Source organism: Symphalangus syndactylus, chromosome 17 (assembly GCF_028878055.3).
Source record: "Symphalangus syndactylus isolate Jambi chromosome 17, NHGRI_mSymSyn1-v2.1_pri, whole genome shotgun sequence".
NCBI classification, from domain to species: Eukaryota; Metazoa; Chordata; class Mammalia; order Primates; family Hylobatidae; genus Symphalangus; species Symphalangus syndactylus.
Window position 1 is genome coordinate 49,198,467 of NC_072439.2, and position 22,451 is coordinate 49,220,917.

General features: G+C 49.7%; 1 protein-coding gene across 1 annotated transcript; it reads right to left on the reverse strand.

Annotated features, from left to right (window-relative positions):
* Positions 1–1,443: 1,443 nt before the first annotated feature.
* On the reverse strand, positions 1,444–21,191 carry ZIC4 (Zic family member 4). Its single transcript, XM_055248543.2, is given in 6 exon segments — positions 1,444–4,251; positions 6,322–6,637; positions 11,315–11,932; positions 18,249–18,333; positions 20,897–20,955; positions 20,958–21,191. Coding segments are annotated over 6 exon segments (1,116 nt in total). The 5' UTR covers positions 20,995–21,191; the 3' UTR covers positions 1,444–4,250.
* Between the last annotated feature and the right edge of the window lie 1,260 nt (positions 21,192–22,451).

The window sequence follows — 22,451 nt, forward strand, 5'->3', positions numbered from 1 at the left end:
TGGGCCTCAACTCCTGGGCGCCCTCTAGTGCAAGGCTTTCCTGGGGGAATGGGAAGGTGTCGGTAGAAGGGCTGGGATCCTCTCTGGAGCCATGGGTAGGCACAGCTGTGAAGACTCCAGGCAACAGGATTGAGCGGAAAGCTCCGAGCCCCAGAAAAGCCTCGACTGGAAGTCTCGAATTCATTCCTAATCCCCACTTGCTCCTCACCACAATGCTCAGTCGGTTAAAGGGCTTTAATGAGTGCTGTTTCTCAAAGAGGCCGGGTCGAGGAGAGGCCCCTCTAACCTGTCCCCTAGACGGAGGAAGGGGGCCCTTTCGCGAAATGAACGGGAGAGGGCGCTGACTTCAGTGTTAATGCCCAGGGACCTTCTTTCTCAGGGATCCCATCGACCCGGACATGTCTTGGTTTCCCCTCGTGGCCTCCTTTATCACACCTGCGCGTCTCTCGCGCGCCTTTGCGCACTGGGATCCTTTCTCCCAATGTTTTACCCAGGACTGCAGCCCTTGCCCTACGAGTTGAGTCTCCAATGTGTTATCTAAGGAGACCCAGCATTCCCACCCCAGGAGTAGTTGTCTTCCCACTCCATCCAGCCCCTTGCTCCAACCAAGCCCACAGGAACTAACTTCTCAGGAGTTAAAAAAAAAAAAAAAAAAAGTGTCAGGCGAACTGCTCACTGAGGTGGCTCCTGAGCAGTAGGTGCAGAGGCAACAATGTATGGGGGTATCTAGAGGTCCAGCAACCACGCAGTGGAGAAGGGAAAATGGCTCTGGTGATTCATTTGAAATAAGTTTCCCAGTGGCTGGGCCAGATAAGAGTGTGCGTGCATCGGATGCTAAAACTCACCAGATATCTCAATGGGGGCCCAGGGAAGTGTCATGTGGGCTGTAGCCTCCCAGTCTTCATGCATAGACTTTCGCAGGTATCTGAATGGAGCCTTGAGGTCTGAGCAATCACTTCTCCCAGAGGGTGCAGGGTCCAGCTAGGAAGATTTCTGCGGGCAACTGTGCCTGAGACACTCCACCAGCGCTTAGTCAGGTCTTACAGCCGAACTGTCCTGTCTTTTTCTTTCCTTGTTTTGATTCCCACCAGCTATTGGGCTTTTCTCTGGGAATTCAGAGGTGGTTTATTTGACGTTGCTCTGAGCTGGAAATGTAGAAAGGTAGCCTTTCCTGGCAGACACTGAGAGCATCCTTTCAACTTTTTCCATTCTATCAAGTATTAATAAATTGGTTGATGATGTCAGTGTCATTAGGGTGAAATTGGGATGAGAGAAGTCTTTATCACAATGGCTGCTTTAGGGGGCCCCTCTTTTGCTGTCCTGAGACTAGGCCCCCAGAGATATTTGTGTGAAGCGGTGAAGAAAGACTGAGGAGAGAATTGGAGGCTTCTGGAGGGCCTCGAATCTCTGCCAGGATGAAGAAACAATAACAGGACACCAGGATTCAAAAGAGGAAGGGAAACATCACATTATTTATTTCCAAAGAAAATAGCCAAATGGAGCGCCATGTACACAAAGGCCTTTGGAGGGAAAAGGAATCACAGATTTAATATCATTTACATTTACATATTTACAAGATCAAGCCATGGCTTTCAACTCTGTTGTTCATTCAACAATCACTTTCAGTCAAACAACTTTTATTTTCAAGTTAGTTCATAATTTAACTGACACTAAAGAGACAGGATAAATCACAAACAGTATGGGTAGAGAGGGTACAAAGAGTCTAAAGGTTTCAGCCAGGCTTTTGTGTATATGTGAATTGTGATTTCAAAATGTTTGCCTGTCTGTATAATTCATATTCATTGCAATTATTACATTTTCTCATAAATTAGCAATATAAACAAACATATGGAGACCTCCAGTTAACAAATAAAATCAATATCAGGAACAACATTTTGCAGCAACTATAATAACAGCATGGGTTACAGCTTGGAAAAACTTCTTTACAAGTCATTTATTCAGCACACACAGAGTAGGGGGACCAGCACATCCTTATTTATTTAAACCACCTTTAAAACCACCACAGGAGTTTTGGGGAAACCTGAACTGGGTGAAAGTTTCTTTGCTGGGCACAATATAAAATGAACAACTGCACATGTGAATGAGAGGAAGGATGGGCATTTACATGCATTTTTGATCACTGTGTTGTAGACCAAAACATCTAAACTTCAATTGCCAAGATTCTGAAGGAAACAGGAAATTAATAAAACATCTCTCTCCTTCAGCTATTCTCCTTATTAATGGCAGAAAGGGCTTGCTGATTGCTGCTAGTGAGAAGAAACACACAATGGGTCTATTTTTAGCAGAGGTGGCTTTGAAGGAGCAGGAGGTATTAACAATTGCTTGGCTGCATTCTTAAGTTCCAAGGATCCTGGGCAAGAATATTAGGAGCCTGAGGGGTACCCAAAGGAAGCCCATCTAGGTGACCTAACTTGGGCTGACTGAATGCAAGCCAGAGCAGAAAGAAGCAGACACACAATTATAGACTTAAGGTATGTATTCTGCTTGCACCCTCTCTGCATTCTTTTCCTCATGTCCCAAAGCTTGTCCCGAGGGCCCCCCAACTTCTGCATACTTCACCAGGCCAGGCCTTGACCCTGATGTCTAGGCATTGCTTTTGTTTATCCCTTAGCAAGACTTAGACCTAAAGTTATGTATTGGTGCTGTGTGTGGATATTTTTTTAAAAGAAGTTTGATTTTTATCTCTTTAGAAACGGTTTGAAACTAACGGGGCAGAGGGAGTTTGACAGAGAGGAGAACAAATCGCTGACAAAGAACCTTTTACGTTTCATCAGCGTTGTTAGGACGACAAGCAGGAATGTCTCAGATAATAACTCCCACTTCAAAGATTTCTCAGCTCAATAGAAAGCAGACCATCCTTTTTATTCAACCACAAGGACTGGCACTAAAGAAGACTCCACTGTTTGATTTTTTTTTCACTGTGTTTATTTTTCCCCTATTCACTGGGGTACTTGGATAAAATAAACAACAAGACAATTAAGGGAACATGGACTTCTAACTTTCCTGCCATCTTCCCCACATCCCCTTGGCCTTGGGCTCTTGAGTTTTCATCTAGGACAAGTCCAGGCCTAAGGGTACCACACACCCTGCCTTAGAAAGAAACAAGTTTGAGGGGCCGCAAGAGACGTATGGGATGGAGAGGAAGAAGAGTGGCACGGAAAGCCAGAGTGGAAATTCCCAAGGGCACAGTCTGAACTCCTCAGACTCCCCCAGGGTGGCTCCCTTCCCCCCAAGTCCCCATTAAATTTAAGCCTCCATCCTACTCAAGAGTCAGAAAGGCGATTTGCACAAAACTGAACTTGGAATGCTCATTTGTTAAGCTTCGGAGGCTGCTTTAAAATCATTCACTCCTGATCCTGGAGACTCTTTGGGGCGCAGTCAAGATGCACAGAGTCCTTGTGCTCCTCCCTTTCCTGAAGGTGTCCCCTGCGCCAAAGCCTCCCACATCAGGGTGCAGAGTGAACCCCTAAACGTGGGCAAGTCGGGTTCTAGAAAGGAAGTATATACTGGAGAGCGCAGTGACAGTATTAAATGGCGTGAAAGCAAAGGTCAGCGCAAATGTATCTTAATAGAGTGTCTGTAGTGAAGTGTGCCGCCTTTGAAGCGGCCGCTCCCCGCGCGTATTTCCATGGCGAGCCTAACGCGGCATGCTGATGCACCGTCAAACTCACACTTTCAACCCCAAAACCCGACTCTTTGAACAACCCGAGCTTGATTAGACCTTTCTCCTTTTCTTTCCCCTCTTACAAACCATTTCCTCGCCTTTAGAAACTCGCCATCAAACCCAAATGCGCCCTCTGATCACCGCAGAAAGCAGAAACAAAGGGGGCTGAGCGGCGATTAAAGCGGCTCTTTTCTTCCTTCACATTATTATCCATTTTTATTATGATCGGGTACAAGTGCCCATTCGCGTGGGTTTTGTTTACCGGAAATTAAATGAAAATGATTTAGTCCGCGTCAAACAAAAATATATACTTGTATACACAAGAAAAAAGGTCTGTTAGACGTAAATATTATGTCCTTAATGAAAAGCCTGGACGGGCTCCAGGCTTGGCCTTTCAGGATTTCAGTGCGACTTGCACATTGCCATAGAAATCCTAACTTACCATGAAGATGCACCGTGGCGAAGAAACACTGCTTTGTGCGCGGGCCCTTTGATGTAGCAGGCGCGAGATGCGGGGCGCTCAGCTGCGCGGAGCGAGATTACCTTGCGAGCAACGCGGTGGACATCTGTAACAAGCAAATGAAAAATTAAAGGCGATTAGTGGCCGACCAAACATTTTTGTTTTATTTCATGATTTTAGATTAAGATAGAAAGCAAAATGGGGAGCCTAGAAACAGAAGAGAAAGAAAAAAGTCCTACTTCAGGAAGGGGGACTTTTTAAACATCGGCAGAAGCAGCAAGTTCCGCAAATGCCCTCTGCACCTTAGTGATGGGGTTGGTGTTTCACTATGGGAAGGAGTTGTTTGTTGCCGACTGCCCGCGCTGGGTCAGGCAGCCTCTGGGCCCTATTGTATTAGGGGTAGGCAGGAATTTCAGTCCCCCTTTCTCAAGGACGGATTCACTAAGGGTGTATTTGGAAGACTGCATTTTTTATTTGGAGTCATGAAAATAGTTCTACTCCAGTTAGGATGCTATTTCATCTGATGAAAGTTGTGGGGGCTGCGGGCAGGAGTGCTAATTGTCTAATTGTGTCTGAAGAGGATAGAGCAGAAGAAAATTCATCAGTGGCAGGGCCAGGAATTGTTTGTTGGGCTCAGATTTTTAAATTGAGGTCTTTTGTGGGGCCCTCCCCAGAGAGAAAACTCACCTCCCTCCCCAGTACAAACACACTGATTTTCAAATTCTTAGGGAACTGGGATGAATCTGCCAAAGCTTTATTATTTTATTTTCCTTTACTTCTTCAAGTCTTAGCTAGGATTTTGGGGCAGCCCCATTCTCCCTGCAGATGGGGGGAGGGGGGAAACAGGACCTGATATTTTTCCCTTTGGCAACAATTGCAAAGGCCTTTCTCGCCCCCTCCTTCAACATCTGGTTCTTTTTTTCTGGGGACTTCATATGCAGCATATCAAATACGCATTCAATCTAGACCCACTGGGTGTTTGCCTTTACAGTATTTATTATTGTGGATCATTTCTCTAGTTCCTCCTACACCTTTTTAAAAATAAGACCAACATTGTGCAATTACTGACAAAGACCATCACCGAAGTGACGCAATTCACCCAGACACGGCGGCCTAGGTCAGGTCTCTCCACTTTAGAGGCCTCGACTCAGTGACGTCATCAGCTCGCTCTACACCCGAAGCCCAAGCACCTACAAGACTCCACAGGCAAAGCCTCTACAGGGGTTGGGGTGGGAAAAGGGCCCGGGGAGGTCTCACGGCATTGAATCCTGAAGCCTCTCTGGTGTTCCTTTGTCTGTATTTCTTGCTGTTTTGAATTCACTCCCTACCCCAAGTATACAACGTATATCGAGTCTGTGGACTACAGGCAGATGTTTATCTGTGTGCCCAGGCCACTCCATAGGGGTGGAAGCGTCTAACCACCACCTACCCACTCCCTGCTGAAAAGACGATGAATCTCCCTTATCTCCTTTATAGAGGAGGTTGGAAAAATTAGGACTTGTGTATTTTTTGTTTCAAAGGATACCTAGGGAAGGGGAAACCATAGGAAGGCAAAGAGGAAAGAAACTGGAGTCAAGAAAAGGGCTCTGGAATTCCCTTTGCCCCCTTCCCTTGATCTGAACTTCTGAGGTTGGAATTAATGTGGGGGAGGGGAGGGTTAGAGTGGGGGTGGGAGCGGCCCAGTCCTCGAGAAAAATATTTCCCATTCTGCGAAGCATGCGGGAAATTTGTGGCTTTACTTTTGTCATCTGCAGTTGCCAGGATTGCATATAAATTCTCCAATTTTTTTCCATCTGCCTGTCTCTTTTCGCCCCTAACCCTGGTTTTATGATACCTAGTCATGAAGGCGAGTGTGGGAGTGATGGTGCTGAGTGTGACTATAGAATAAATAGGGGGATCATATTTATCTTTTAAAATAATGCACATTATATTAGCGTACTCCGTGAGCTCCAGCAACTATTACAGGTGGCTGGCCGGCCTTCCTTCCTTCCGCCCTCGCCCTCTTCATGCCTCAGAAACGTGGCCTACTCTGCATTCGGTGTGTGCAGAAGCAGCAACCACAGAGGCAGCCCTAATACCGGAGGCGGCGGCGGCAGCAGCAGGGCCAGGTGGTAGCTCCGGGCTGAGAGTCGCGGCGGGGGCAGCCGCAATGGGGCCCAAGCCCTGACACACGTACCATTCGCTCAAGTCGGCGCTACGCGCCGCCACCGCCGCCGAGGAGGCCACCTGGGACTCGTGGCCGCAGTCCGACGAGGGCGACACGAGGGCAGACGGTGTAGCCGAATCGTAGCCAGAGCTGGGCGGCGGCGAGCGCCCGTGCACCTTCATGTGCTTACGCAGAGAGCTGGGGTGCGTGTAGCACTTGTCGCAGCCCCGCACCTTGCACGTGTATGGCTTGTCGCTAGTGTGCACGTGCGAATGCTTCTTACGGTCGCTGCTGTTGGCGAAGCGCCGCTCGCAGCCCTCGAACTCGCATCTGAAGGGCTTCTCGCCTGGCGGAGGCAACGCAGAGACATTAGTGCTCGTGGGTCGTGTTCCCGTCAGGTGCTTGCCACCCTCCCCCATTCGTCTCTGATTTTCTGGAAAAGAACTACAAAATATTTTCAGAAATCCCTTTCCATGGCGCCTCAGGTTGAGCACCCCTTTCCCTCGTGCAGAGAGCGCCCCCGGTGCCCTCTCCTGAACGCCTCCATCCCTCCCGCCTTCCTCGTCTGGGCTCATGGGGAGGGTATGGAGGAGGAGCGACAGTGACTCCATCTTAGTCGAGTTTCCATCCTCGAAAATCCTGATCCACTCGGGTTGTTTCCTCCAAATTTTCTCCACTTGGTACCAGAAGCACCTCTGCTCGGAAATACATTAAAGGAGGAGCTCACAATATAGTTAACGGGGAAGCTCACATCTCGATTTAAAGTTGCTGTTTCAGACAAACTTCTCTGCCGCTACCCCGCCCAGCCGTTCATCCCCCCCCCCACCCACCCCCATCCTGGCCTAAATTGTTTCCTAAAGTAGGTTTGCTCAAATGCCAAAGCGATGAAATAATTTAAGGATGCACAGCCGATGCACATTTTGTGTGCATAAAGTGGATTCGTGCTGCAGGGAAAGGTATTCTGAGCAATGATTCACTTTAGAAGAGATTTTTACAGGATATGGAGCCCCCTCCCTCTTTCCTTCCACCCCCTGAGGGCAAACATTTAGCAGCATTCTTCAAATCTTGCCTAAACCTTCCGGGATCCCTCCAGATACGCTCGCCAGCAATAATATTTTATTACGCTGCTCCAGAGGCCTCCCGGAGACCGTGCTGTGGGCAGCTGGCCCTCCCAGTCCGAACTGACTTGCGATGTCGACCAGTCTGCCCAGACCACCCCCACCTGGCTGTCGGGCCTCTCGGGCCTAAGACGAGGGGTTGGCGCGGTAGGGTCCGCACAGGTCAAGTGGGATCCAAGGTCTCTACCGCAACCACGCCCTTGAGCGCTGAGGCTTCGGGAAGAAAACAGCTGCTGCTGTCAGGCCAGGCCTGGCTCCGCAGACTGGAGGGCGACCAGGCGGCTGGTATAGGCCGGGGAGGAGCTGGGATCCGTGGCTGCGATGCACTGTAGAGCCGAGGGAAGGCGCGAGTGCACGTTAGAGTGACAAAATTGGCCGGACCGAGCCCCAATCGGGGAGCTCACGGCAACCTGAATTAGCTGACGTGTAGGAGAGGAAAGGACCCCGAGAACCCGGAAGCCTAGATTCCTGACGGAACTGCAAGTGCTGCGGAAATGGGGGAAGAAGGTTTCTGGGCGCTTTAAACAAATGGCTGCCTCCCAGCGCTCTGAGTTAAGGGACCGGCTACCTAGCGTCTAGCTGAGGAGGAAGACGCACAGCTGGAGAACTGTTGCCTTTGTAGTTGCTTCTCCCGCCTTATCCAGGAAAAACAGGCGCTTTGGGGCTGGTTAGAACAAACAAAGCCCCAATTCCCGAGCCCTGTTGAGGCTCGGACAGAGAGGTTTGCGCACAACCTGCGCTTCTGCGCAATCAGCGGCTCCTGAGCCCGGGTCTCCGGCACCACCCGGTCGCTGGATTCCCACCCTACAGGAGCATAGCTAGTACACTAAACCCTCTGGAAGGTGTTGGCACCTGCCATTTCGAGGGACACTGGCACCATTTGATAAAGCAGTGATAGAAAGATGCGGAATAAATCAGTGTTCCTATTTGCCCCTATTTTTATCTCCTCTGATTCCTGCCAGCATTTGCAAACCCAAACTTTCTTCCTTCTTCCCTTTCAAAAAAAAAAAAAAAAAAAAAAAAAAAAAAAAAAAAAAAAAAAAAAACTTACAAAAAACATACAATTCAGGGCCTGCAAAAGAAACCAAGCTTATTTTGAGAAAACAGAGGTGAAATGGAATTAGAGTTTGGTGTCCCTCCGCAACAACCCCCCCCCGCCCCCCCCCCACACACACACACAAATCCCGCCAAAAGCTTGTCCGATCTCGTGAGCGCCTCGCTGGACATTCACGTAAAACAAAAACAATTTTTTCGCTCCAGACGAGGAGCAGAGGAGAAAACAGCAGTACACTGAGTGATACCGGCAGCCGGGAAGTTCGCAGGCCCCTAGGAGGCCAGGTGAGGCCGCGCCCCAGCTTGCTCCGGAGCTGCAGGAGGCGCCCTGGTCTCCGCGCTTGACATCACCCCCGCCCCCCGCCAACACCCGGCCTCCAGTCCTTCCCCCTCCCTCCAGCTCCCTGCACTGCGCCCTGGGTGGGTGGGTGAATGTGAAGAGGCGGCGTTGGGCTAGGCCCCTGCAGCCCGCTCGGAGCGTCCTAGGCCTGGGGCTGCGCTGTGAAAGACCCAGATTCTCATCCCAGAGGCCCCGCAGTCCGGAAAGGCCTCCTCTCCGACCCTGCGCCGGGTCCGCCGGACAAAGTTCGGAAGCTCGGGCTAGCTGGGCCAGCGCCATTTTCTCGCACTTGTGGCTGGATCTGGTTGTCCCGGCGACTGCGCCCCGGCGCGGTCTCTTCTCCTCTACCTCGGATCCCCAGCACTGACTCGCCCTCAGACGCCGGGGAAGGTGTGGCGAGCTCCCGGCCCCGGCCGAGGGGTCCCGGGAGAGGAGCTGGGTGACGGTGGCCAGGCAGAGCGCGGTAGCTGGCCAGCGCCTCCCTCCCGGAGGCACCATTGTTCCGGGATCGCTGTGACCGCCACAAAGTGAATCCTTTCGGTGCGGACAGTCGCCTTCAAAGCCAGGCCCCGGATTCAGGTCAGGGAGAATCTCAACTCCTGAGAAATTTGCTCCTGTTTGCCGCTTCCGCGACTCGAGGAAATGAAACGCCATTAATATTTGAAAGGCAATTATTTTCCTGTTGAATCGAGAACTGTCTTCATGAATAATTTGTAGTGAGGTCTATTGCCATTTGAGAAACATTTTCTCTCTCTCTCTCTCTCTCTCTCTATCTCACTCTCTCTCTCCTCTTTTTATGACTTAGGAGGGGGATTTGAGGGAAATGCCCGAGCAGGCCAGACTCTGTAGTTCGTTGTTGGTCGTGTTTGTTTGTTTGTTTGTTTTTGTTTGTTGTTTCCCCCACCCCCCACCGCTAATGAATCAGAACCGCGAACCGAAAGAACGCACAAAATTCTGTCCTGAAAACACGAAAACCTGAGCCAGCCGTGGCGCACTGAACTTGCTTCTCTGCTGTAGGTCGACTGTGCTAAGAATTTAACTATTTTCTGCTTCACAGAATTCAAACAGTGGGCCGGCAAAGAGCTGTAAAAGTTTGTTTGTTTAAAAAAAAAGAAAAAAAAAAACAAAAAACCCTGTCATTAAAGATGAGTTCCTTCTCCAGCTCAGGACTGCGAGTCTACCTTCCGGGTGTCCGCCGCCAGCTCCCGGAGTAGCAGGCCTGGGGCCAGGATTCCAGTGTGACCTACCGCCCCTTCCCGAAGCTAAAACTTCGGGTGAGGGGGTGAGATCCATGCGACATTGTGGGAAACCCTGAAAAGAGCTCAGGGAAAGTGTACACTTCCAGACAAGCTTTAGAAATAAAGTGCCAGGCTCCAAGTGGACTTTGGTCTGGTCTCCGCATGTGCCAGTGTCCGGGCCATGGACCTTCCTCGGGAAGGGAGAGTTTGGGGACAAGATAGGCGTTAGCACAACTAGCCTTAGGAAGTTCTTTGACTCCAGCAATTGTCGATGTTCCAGCAAGAATAGGGGAGAGTAAGAATAGGGGCAAGGCACCGGGCAGTAGGAGAAGTGGGGCATCAAGCTGGAATTCATTTTATTTTCTCCTGTCCCCACCAGTCCCCTTCTCCCGCCCCCAAAATGGGGGAGGGGAGAAAGATGTTGATTTCTTAAACTTCCAGGGAGGAGGAGCGAGAAAACCCTAACTAAGGAGAGTACAGACAATGGCTGCTAAACTAATTAATGTAACTTCACAGGCTGTTCTGGAAGTGTGAAAACTTTCTCCTTGCAGTTGTATTAATTAGAGATGCTCTGGCCAGAGGAGTTCAATTTTGCAGGCTCTTGAAAGGTACTCCTTTTTTTCTGGTAACTAGAAGTAGCAGATGTAGTTGACACATGTCCCCATTTCCCTTAGCAGCTTGGTAAATGATATTTAAGGTGGATAGTTCCCGTTAGGTCTGTGCTAAAACGAAAGTGAGGGTTCACCAAACATCCCTAGTGTCCGGCCACCAAGGCTCAAAAATAGGTACAAAGTTAGCCCATTAGACCCCCAACTCCTAAAGAAGGCTCCAGGGCCTGGTAACCTCTCAGTCCAGGTGGGCCAGGTTATCAGGACGACAGGTGGAAGAGTTCTGCCGCGCAATTCCAAAGGGACCAGGAAAAAAGTTAGACAGCTGTTCTTATGTCTTTACGACTTTGGGGAACAATGCTGTTTTAAAATATCTTAAAATCATACTCTTAACAGAGAGCACATGTTTGCACACACAAGGTCTTAGGCACGTTCACCCTTGTCCCCCCAGAACAGAAATCCCGCACTATCCTCCCTACACACAGCCTCCGGAAACTTCTGTGATTCTAAGAATAGAAGCGCATAATTAATATTTTATGGCCTTGGCTCATGGAAACAACACTAAAATATTTTCCCCCTCCCCTCAGTTGGGACTTGAGGAAATCCAGACCCGAGGGCCTGCTTCCCCAGAGGGTCCTCACGCGACAAACAGCGCCGAATACTGACCTGTGTGAGTTCGTTTGTGTATTTTGAGATTTTCTGATCTAGCAAAGACCTTCCCACACCCCGGGAAAGGACAAGGGAAGGGCTTCTCGCCCGTGTGCACGCGGATGTGATTTACAAGTTTGTATTTGGCTTTGAAGGGCTTTCCCTGGCGCGGACACTCCTCCCAGAAGCAAATGTGGTTGGCCTGTTCCGGGCCGCCGACGTGCTCCACGGTGACGTGCGTGACCAGCTCGTGCATGGTGCTGAAAGTTTTGGAGCAGAGGCTCGGGGTCGCGGTGCCGTCGGCCGCCAGCCACTTGCAGATGAGCTCCTGTTTGATGGGCTGGCGCATGTAGCGGAAGAAAGCGCCAGGACCGTGGGGCGCAGCGAGGTTCACCGTCAGGTTCATGCCCCCGTAGCCATGCAGGGCTGCAGCAGCTGCCAGGGCGTCGCTGCGGGCCGCAGGCCCTGGCGGGAAGGGCTCTGGCCGCGCGTACATGTCTCCAGGGAGCCCGAGACGCAGGAGTCCATTCAAAGGACGGCTGGGGGAGGCCTGGGGAGGCTCCTCGTGGAGGCCCGGGAACACCGAGGGGCTGGAGGCGGCGGCGAGCTGGGGGCCATGGTGTCCAGAGCTGCTACCTGTTGTCGAAACAAATAGCACGCATGAGAACGGGTGGCGTGGGCTGCACGCTCTTCCCTGGGCCCCGGGGGGCAGGCCCAGCCCTGCAGCACTACGGCCTCTGCAGTCAGCCGTGGAACTCAGAGCCAGACGGCGCCAGCAGTGAACCCGATGGACAGAGCGAGGCCAAATACCTCCGCCGCCTTTGGGCCGGACTGCTGTTCGGCCAAGTCCCCTGCCGTGCCATGAGCTAGAAAGGGATGGTAGCGGCAGCGTAGATGTAAGGGGTAATGGAAGGCGCAGGGCTGAGTCTGTGGATTGCTGGGGGTTCTGCTCCAGAGGGGTAGGAGCTGAGCCCCAAGCGCACTTTGGCGGCTAACACCCCGGGGCGCTCCGGGGCACGGTGCCCTGCCAGGGAGTGGAGGTGACAGAAATGATGATGTTGGAGGTGGTGGTGGTTCTGAAGCGCCCCAGCCATATATATTTTCAGTGCCCCGCTTGGCTAGGAGAGGGCGGCCGGCTGCTTGCGGGCCCACGCTCGCCGGAGCTCCCTGTACCAGGCCGCTAACACCACTGCCACCTGACAGTGGGGAGGGGAAAGGAAAACCACACAAAAAAACTTGTGTAAAGTTTTTTTTTCTTTCTTTCTCTTCTACTTCCCAAGGTTTGGATTTGGGCGCGCCCACCCCCTTGGCTATTAATGCCTAGGCGAAATCCTGCACACTACAGAAGTAGCAGCAGGGCGCGTTAGGAAGTCAATAGAGATTCAGGGCCGTGGCCTGGACCCACAGAGAGGAACAATCGCCTAGGTCGCCCATTGGCCCGCGGCCGGGTCCGACGTCAGTGATGACAGGTCCTGCCGCACGCGGTCGGTCTCTCTCTATCTATCTCTCACACTTCCCCGCTCCAACACCCACCCCTCACACACCTCTCCCCCAAACACATACCCTCCTTCCCTCCCTCACCCCACCCCCACAGCATCTCAGGCTTCCACTGCTCATGCGCTCTGACCCGGGCACAAATCCTTTTCTCTCCCCTTGAGCCTCCTCCCCCTCCTTTCTGGAAAGCTGAGTGGATCAGCTTTGACTCAGGGCTCCTGGAAGTACTCGGGGCTGGGTTATGCCACCATTCACCACAACTTTGGGGAGGCAGAATTGCGGGACCTCAGTCGGGGCTGATGGGCAGCATCGTGTGCGCAGAGATGGCGGTCTGGTTGGGCAGTTTGTCCCTGTAGCCGGCAAGAGGAGGGGGTCGGGATCGAAGGGCCAAAGGAGGTTGCTGACTCAGGAGCCAGGAGCTGAGAAACTCCTAGACTAGCAGCTGTTGAGCCTAATTTTATTTTCTGGCTTTCTCCGAAATGTCTCGTTTCCCTCATCTTTCTGGTCCTTTTCGTCTCTCTTATTTTACCCAAACCCTCTACCTCACTTCGTCTTCCTTTCTTCTTCCCTCCCCCTCTCTTTCCTCCATACTCTCTTCCCATTTAGCCTTGCAGGCCCCTCCTCCCCGGTGTTGGAATGCTCAAAGACTCGCGAAACCCAAGGATCTGGCCCCGACCAGGGACAGGATTAGGTGGGAAGTGGTGACGGCTTGGAAAGGCTGGGCTTGAACCCATGTCTTCCTGAAAGGACTCTACCCGCCACAAGTCACACCCACCCGCCGGCCGGCTGGCCAGAGGAACAAAGGAGTCGGGCTTGCATCCAGGAGAAACAGATTTTCGCTCTCGGATCTCCCTGGGCCAATCAGGGATCCTGAGCGCTATACCCTGCAGTCTTACGGAGCCTCTGGGAAAGGGGATTTAAGGATGACTTCCACTTTCAGCTTCGGCTACTTGTTGCCTGCGGTCCGAGGCTCCTCTGCTTCCTCCTACCTCGTCTTAGGCCTCTGTAGAGAGTGCACGCCGCGTTTCCCCTTCCAGGCTCTGAGAGGGCCTGCAGGCCCGTGACCGCCTCCGACAAGATGCCCTCCAGTGCTAGGGGGGCCACCTTGGTGGGATGGGGGTCGGTTGGTTGAAAAAAAACTTAAGTTCTGGCTCAGTCGAGTGTGGCAAAAGCCGGGGGGCGGGGGTTGGGGGGCTTTGGGGGCGGGCGGTAGTCCTTTGTCTGAGCCGACCGGCTAAGGTCAGCTGCGTCGTCCGGCGATTTAAAGGGCTGCTGGCCGGGACTCCTGCCTTGTCGCTGCAGCCGAAAATGCCAGCCTAAGTGCTTGGGCTTCCCTGGCGGCCATAAAAAGTGCCCCCCCCCCAAAACAGAGAAAGGCTTGTATGTTTAAGAAAAGTTTTAAAGATAGAGTAAAATGTCCCATACACCTTAGCAGAGGCAAGAAGTTTCGGCAGATTACCAGCAATGCTGAATAGAAATTGACTGAACTGCCCCTCCTCCCATCCCCAGCACCAAGGACTATTCTTATACATTTCCTGGTCAGTAAATAAGGCTTTAAAATTTTTTTTTTTAAATAATTAACTGATGTATAACGGTTGGCAGATTCTTTGAGACCTTCATTTAATGCATTGTTCCTCCCTTGGGTGCACTTTAGGGAGGGATTAACTTCCACAATTTCTCTCCACTTAGACACGTCCAGGTCTTTCTGCTCTTTCTACAGGAAGAGCTTGGATAACTCTACCAATAGATACTCGTCAGTATTTAAAAAAAAAAAAATGAAAAATATCAGAGAAGAGTATTTGACTGCCAGACCCCCACTCCCTACTCTCAAAACCAAGGGCTTCCACACAGCAGTTTTGTGACTAGACTCTCAGGATATGTCTCCCTGGCTTTCACCTTCTCCCATGTTTTACTCCTCCACCAACAGGCACCATCTCTCTGATCCTTCCCCTGTCTTCCCTTCATCCAAGCAGTGGCATGGCCAGGTTTCCAGTGAAAGGTTTACACATCTCAATGAGACATTTCACCTCACAGGTGTATGTTGAATGATGCAATTGTCTAGGCAACTCTGGACTGAACCCATGAAGGGCTCCAAAAAGCTAAACAAAAGCCAGAGTATGTTTTTACCTGAGACTCCTTGCCCAGCTGTTTTTACTGTCCACATCTTAACACCGAACTTGTTCAGCTTATGTGGTATTCAGGTTTAAGTGCAGGGGAACTTCTGCAATAGTCCAGCAATTAAAATATTTTTTTCTCCACTGGACCCTAGGCAACCTAAAACTAACAATTCAGAATGTTTGTCAAACTCACTTTAGCTTTAAGACTGATTTGCACAAACATGGATTTTTTTTTTTTTTTTTGAGAGAGAGTCGCCCTCTGTCGCCCAGGCTGCAGTGCAATGGCGCCATCTTGGCTCAATGCAACCTCTGCCTCCCCGGTTCAAGAGATTCTTCCACCTCAGCCTCCCAAGTAGCTGGGATTACAGGCACCCACCATCATGCCTAGCTAATTTTTGTATTTTTAGTAGAGATGGAGTTTCACCATGTTAGCCAGGCTGGTCTTGAACTCTAGATCTCAGGTGACCTGCCCACTTCGGCCTCCCGAAGTGCTGGGATTACAGGCTCGAGCCACTACACCCAGCTGGATTTCTTAATATATACACTGTGACCCCACCTCCATCAAATATTTGAATAACAGTACGGACAGATAGGAGAAGAGGGGTTTTTAGTTGTTTCAGGCTGTGGAACCCTTAGGAAGCCTGGTGAGTCTGTTGAACTCCTAATAGTCCAGCATTTGCTGCGTATATTCATCATAGAAGAAAACACCAACTTCCCAATAGAAGGTTGTGAAAATAAAGATGCATTTTTTTCTCATCCAAGTTTATGGGTCCTCTGGAATTCTAACCACTGACTCTCTGGACTCCCGGGTTAAGAAACAGAGGTTTTATGCACATAATCTGCTAGCCTACTACACACTTTCTGTTAGTCACTTTGCCTTTGAAAAGCTTTGAACTTGTGTATGACTTTTTTGTGCCAGCAGCAAAAGCGCAAACACATCTGATTCAGCCAAAATCATGGAGAGTAGGCTGGCCACATGGAGCTCCTTCCCAGATGCAGCCTTCTCTTGAAAGCTGAAAACATCTGGACCCATTTTGGGTAGCTGCTTCTTGCTTGAGTAGCCAGGGGTCAGTAGACCTGCAGGTCACTGAGGTTGCCTGATCTTTGCAAGTTCCTTAGAGCTATATGGTCTATATGTTGGTTGGCTAAACCCGGCAATGGGACCAGACATTCTCCTAGAAGGACATTTCCCCAGAGACAGCAATAAGGGAAAACCAATTGTACAACTAATATTTACAGACAAGGAACTTTGGGCAATTACAGAAGGGTCTTCAAGGTATATCTTTGAAATAAGCCCCAAAGCATATCCAGTTAAAGGTGATGGGGCATCAACATCTGAGAGGCATATTTTAGTCTTTAGAGAGATCATTTTGAGTCCTCCAGAGCCTGGGAAGCAGGGAACCCAGGCTACAGAGATTATCAATTGAGCAGTCTAAGGAATGGTGTCTCCTCAGTGGTCTTCAGATTTTTTTTTTCCAGAAACATCTCACTATACCTGCCTCCAACACCAAATGCTTGACTGAAGCATTCTATTCCTACCCATGCCCGGAGCTATAGCATTGTTAAGTCTACTTTTCTGCTTCATTTGTAGAGAAAAAGAGTATCTCACAACCCACAGATCTTTAGCACACGTCAAAATGAAGCACTGGAATCTTGTTTTCATGGGGACCTATTTGGAGCATATTCCACCACTAGACCCCAAATATCTCTCAATCTTCACAGCCTCTGCAAACCAATGCCCAGAATCATGTCCTAAGCACTTTTGCTAACCCTACCCAGATGAATACAATGGCATGAACAAGTGATTTCCTAGTTCTTTTCTAGAAATAGAACATTCTGTGGCCCTACCATCTGCCAGAGCTCCTTAAATCACTGGTTTGAATGTCTGATCTCACTCCCTTGGAAAGAAAAAAAAATGGAGGATATTTCAGATCAACAGCTGGGCTATTTTTCCATTTTAATATTTTAAGCAATGCTAAATTAAATGATGATTATTTACTGTAAGCAATGCCCAGATCAGGAGCTGGGCCTTACTCAGCTGAGGGTCACTGTATAGAACCTGGCTAGAAACAAGTCTTGTCATCTGAATGTTCTGCATCTAAATCAATAGTCACCTGTTCAGTTCTTTCTTCCCTGTTTCTGGCCAGGTTGCCAACCTAAACAGAGGTAAATTTCTTTAGAGGCTAGTCACAGACAGACTTCAAGATTCCTACAGAAGGAGGTTGTCTCTGTTCTTATGCAAAGAAATAACTTAAGCCCCAGGAGCCCATCCATATTTCTAAGCCCAAATTGTGCAAAGGAGATGAGATCTATTAGGATTTTGGCAATAAAGGAGGATATTCTTCTCCTCTGCTATGGAAATTTGAGTTTTAAACATCATTAATGGAACTGAGTATGGAAGAAAATATACTTGGGTATGCTTTAATTTCCAAGCAAGGATTCTACAAAACATCCTGTGACAAAAGCTTAGGAAACATTGCTTTTGGATCTTCCAAAACAGCATTAAGGAATCAAAACAACTGAATTTACATATTAACTCATACCTCTTTTGAGACTTTTGCCATTAAATCATCCCCAGATAATACAGAGAGCCATTTCCTGGGTAGGAAATGGTTGACTTTGGTTAAGAAGGTTCCTTTGCCTACCAATGAGGGAACATCTTTGGAGGCAACCATCAGCTAGTGATATAGTTGAAATGAGGAAAACTAGACGCCTGGAAGGGAAAATACCCCACCCTAAATCATATGCTTATTCTAAATGGAATATTAAATTAAATTCTTCACAATTAAGGTATTCCTGACAGAGCAGCTGTCAGTCACTCCCTGTTCAGACACCACATTGTGGGAACCTCATCACTACCACATTGCAGAAGGCTGGTATCCCTGGTAAAGATGATGTATATCATGTAAACCCCATCATCCAGATCAAAGTCTGCTTCTTTCATGGAAGCCAATACATGTCAAACCTCATTCCAATCAAATTGTCTGGAAATGAATTCAAGATGAATATGTCATAGAATAACGTGACAGTGGAATTGCAAAAGGTCAGGGGTGGTTGTTTCAATGAGAGAATCATCAGATATTAATTCTGGAACGTCCAGATGAGTAGGCATTGAGGGGGATTAGCTGGCTGCTGGTGGGACTTTGTGTCATTGATTTGTGTGCAAATGTATTGAACACTAAGGAGTTCTAAGTTTCATTTGAACTCAAGAAACTCCCCCCAAACTCTCAACCCAACATAAACAAAAGACAAAACAAAACTTCCTACTTAAAAAAAAAAAAAAGAAGAAGAAGAAGAAAAGAAACCAGCAAACCAATATTCAAAGGAGGATTTTAACTTACTTGACTCTTTAAGAGTGTTTCGGTAAAGCCGTAATCTTTTCCTCATCACCAAGGATGTCTTGTATCTCATTTTCTGACTTTGAGCCTGTTTGGGAAGAAAAGAGTGACAGTCACTAGTTAAGCAATTTTACACGTCTGTGTGGCAACATTCTGTGGTTTGAATGTATGAATGAAAGAAGGAGTTGATCTGAAGATCTTTTGGTCTTTCTTTGACCATCTTCAAATTTTGAAGCTAAAGAAAAGGATTCTGCCGGCAACTGCCCATATTGCAAAATGATATATCTTTGGTGATAAAAACATCGAAAAATTATAATTTCCCAGCTAGGCTTTTATTTGAAACTCCTTTGTTGTTCTGCCTTGCAAGCAGAAGTAAGCTCTGTTTTACTCAGTACTCAAAAATCTGTAGCTTCTCAAATTTGAATTAATTGCATAAGAAACCTTATTATTTTTCCAAAGTTTATTAACTGAAATTTAGTGAGGTGTGGTGAGGAGAGCCTAGTGAACTCTGAGAGGTTAGCAGTTAAAATTTGATTTATAACTGTTGGAATCAAAAGGAAAGGAATTTCTTTGCAGGTTTTCAAATCCTGTTCTGCCTGTGGTGGTGCAGAATTCCTTAGCCTCACATTTCCCACACCCCAGACCCATTTGGGATTCATCACCGGTTGACTTTTTAAAGTTAATATAAAATTTGTCAGGTTAAAAAGGTATAATTTTAACCATTTGGTTCAAATCATCAACATTTCATAGTGGAGAAGGGTAGAAATAACACCTCCCATAAGATATACACATTACTCATCAGATTCACCTTGTGGCTAAAGCTACCAAGCCATTGGCCGCCTTAAATACTTAAAGCCATCCTGAGGACCTCTGCCTCTGTCAGGCAAGGCTGAGGCAGTTGAGCAGCCAGACAGAAGCATCTACCCGGCCCCCACCCTCAATTTGGCCTAGAAAGAAAAACAGTCATTGAAAAGGTCTCAGGCTGGACAAACACAGTGAGTCCTCTGTCAATGGGGATGTCTGCCCACAGAACAAGCAGTTGTTTAACTTGTTGAACCACAGGCCAAATCCAAGTGGGACTCTGTTATCTTAAAGGGTATCCAGTTCTCTGTGCACAAAGATCTCTCTCTCTCTCTCTCTCCCCCTCAACCTCCAACCAGAATTCCAAATACCTTGGCGGCTTTTACCCTTCCATCTCCCCTATTTTCTAGGTCCAGGCCTGGGAGGCAGGGGTTAGACTCACCTTTTCTCAGAGGGTATTATTATTTTCAATTCTTTCTAACCAAAAGGCATTCTTCCCCAAAGGTAATAAGCTCCTTCCAGCACAAATCAGGAAAGAAAGGAGGCCTAACTTTGCATTCCTACAGAAGGGCGGCATGCTGGGCATCCTCGCTCTGAAATTTCCTCATGGCAGGATGTCTGGCATGGAAAAGTCCTGGTTGGTTGGCAATAATAGAATTTACTCTTTTGCTTCTGGGGGAAATGGGCGTGAGGTTCCCTAGAGATCCCTGTCCACCCATAAGGCAGCCCCAACCCAACTTCTAAGAGGTCTGGATCACTTCTGTCCCAGGTCCTGTCAGCCTTTTGTGCACTACAGATCCATAGACATGCAAACAAATATTGCAGAGGTTGGACTAGGGCAGGCAACAGGGACCTTAGGAGGCTGTCTGTAGCATTTCCATCACACAGCCTATACAGGGAACCAGGGTAAACATCTCCTTTAGTTCAAACTCTGACACCACTTAGCAAACAAGCCAGTCATCTTGCTGAAAGAGAGGTGAGAGAATTTGGGAGCAATCCTGGGGCCCCTGGACCTGAGGTCTCAAACAACCACGGAATGTAGAAACTCAGTTTCGTTTTCCCCAAATGCTTGCTCCTCACATCAACCACGGCATCTTAATTGCCAGTCCATAGCACATCCTGGAGACTTTTTGGAATCTGCCCTCCTGCCCCCACCTTGAGAAGAGGAATGGGTGCCAGGGAGCTCCAGTGATTGATAGTGCCGGAGGAGAGCCAAGAAGATGGAACAGTGGGCAGGTGCAAAAAGCACCATTTTTATTTGGGGGAGCCTCGAAAGCTGCAAGTTGTGGGGCCGACCTAGCCGGCGCAGGACTACCCAAGGTCAGAGGTCAGCTGCAGCTAGAGACCAGTTCCCCAGCTGCTCCTTACTGATTAGACGGCAGGCGCGGGAAAGCCATGCCCACCTCTCCGCTGCAACTTGTCCCTGGCGGGCGCAGAGCAAAAACCCTAAAAGCTGGCAGGGAGCTCCGAGCCAGAGAGGAAACTGGCCCCGGCCTTTGCCCGCTGCCTGATTTACTCATCTGCACCCTGCACCTTTCTGGCTCCCCTCCATTCGACCCTCAAGCGCCAGGAGTTTGCTGAGACTGGGTTGTGCATGGGGCCTTTACTCATTCTCCTGTTCTCTAGAGGGAGAAGCTTGGGTTTCCAAGCTCGGGGCTGAAGTAAGTGCGGGCAGCCTCCGGGTGCCCAGAATAGAGTTTGTATCAGTAGATCAGGCTGGGCATTTAGCCCTCCCTTTGAATCACCCCTCCCCCAACCTGCAGGCGGCTGAGACGGGAGAAAAAAGAGCGGCGTGCAGTGGTGTGGGTCGCTGCGAGGACAATACTGTCGGAAAGGGGGGAAAACATGACCTTGGAATCCAAAGGGAGTTTCCTGAAGACGGTGACGGCCGAAGTGCAACCCTCCAAAGCCCCTCCGCTTTCCTAAGACTTTGACATGGGCCATTCATCAACCCCAACTTTCAGGTCCATCCTTTGAGCCAGTCCTAGCTTTCTTTCACAGCTCAGCTCTATTCCCTCCTCACTGGCCCCTAATTTCCAATGCCCCTGGGTCTAGGCTAGGGGCCAGAATCCTAGGAGCTGCGGCCTGCTCCCTAGAGAGCTAGTTGCTGCTTTTGTTCGGATTGGAGATAAAGAAAGCCAAGTCCCGAACCCACTGCTGACCGCGCGCAGAGAGCAGATCCCAGCAGTCAGCTTCCTGAGGCAGGACCAGGATGAGGGAGGGCAAGGAGCCGCTCGGAGGTGGACTCAGGCGGCATCTGCCGTCAGGTTGGGGCGGAGAAGTTCCATCGTCTTGCTGCCATCTGGGCTAACTTGGCGCTTTGACCCTGGAGAGGGGAAGCAGAGACCCTCCTAGCCACCCCCTTAGGGGCAGAGCAGAGATACCTCCTGTAAAGGCCCCCTCCCGGCACCCGCCTTGCTCATTTTTCGCGAGGGAAGCTCTGGGCCACGACTTCCATTCTTGTGCCCACGGTGGGGCACCCAGGCAATTTACAAGGAGAGAAGGGAAGGCAGGCAGGCAACAAACCGCTCCTGGTTCCTGTGCCAGTGGGAGCCCCATTTGTACCCCTTTTGCCTCCTCCTGGGAAGAAGGGATGGACTCATCCTCTGCGTTGCCCCTTTGCGGAACCCCCTCCTCCCCTTAGTGTCAGTGAGGTGGGGCCTGTATCCACGGTTGGGGGAGGGGGGTGGGGTGAAGGAGGAGATGGGGCAGAAAGACTGGCTGGGCCTCTTCCCCCACTGGGGTTTGGGTGCCAGTGGCCCCCTTGAGGGCACTTGCTACCCGGTCACTGGAGGTACAGGTCTCATCTGTCTGCCCCCTGGACTCAGGCACTTACCCCACTCCACCTGTTGCCAGGATCGCCTCATTTCTGCACATCATTTCGGGGTGGCTGAGAGGGCACCACAGACCCCTCCAAGCCTCTCTTTTGTGGTTCCAGCGAGGCGGTCATCCTTCACTTCTCCTTTCCCAGCTTTCGGGAAGCAGTTAGGGAATGTATGATGAAGCAGAAATGAGCCGTCAGGATGATATTTTAATGGCTTATATGTCACGTTGGTGCATGTGGCTTTGAACTGGAGCCGCTCGCGTTTCCTGCAGAGAGCGCCGCAAATCCCACTTGATAACTTCTACAACCCACAACTTTTTTTTTTCTCACATTCACTCTTACCCTGTATATTTGGATGTGTTTCCTAAAAATATCCTCTTGTCAACGTCCCCGTTGGATTTCCAAGGACTGGAGAGGAGAAGACTGACTTTTCTTTTTTGAAGAATTATTTTCCCTCTCCCCCTCCCAACAGCTACCCTTCCCCCCTTAGGTCCCCTCCCTTGTTTTGTGTGTGTGTGTGTGTGTGTGTGTGTGTGTGTGCGCGCGCGCGCTCCCGCGTGTGTTTTCTGAAAGGCGGGCGA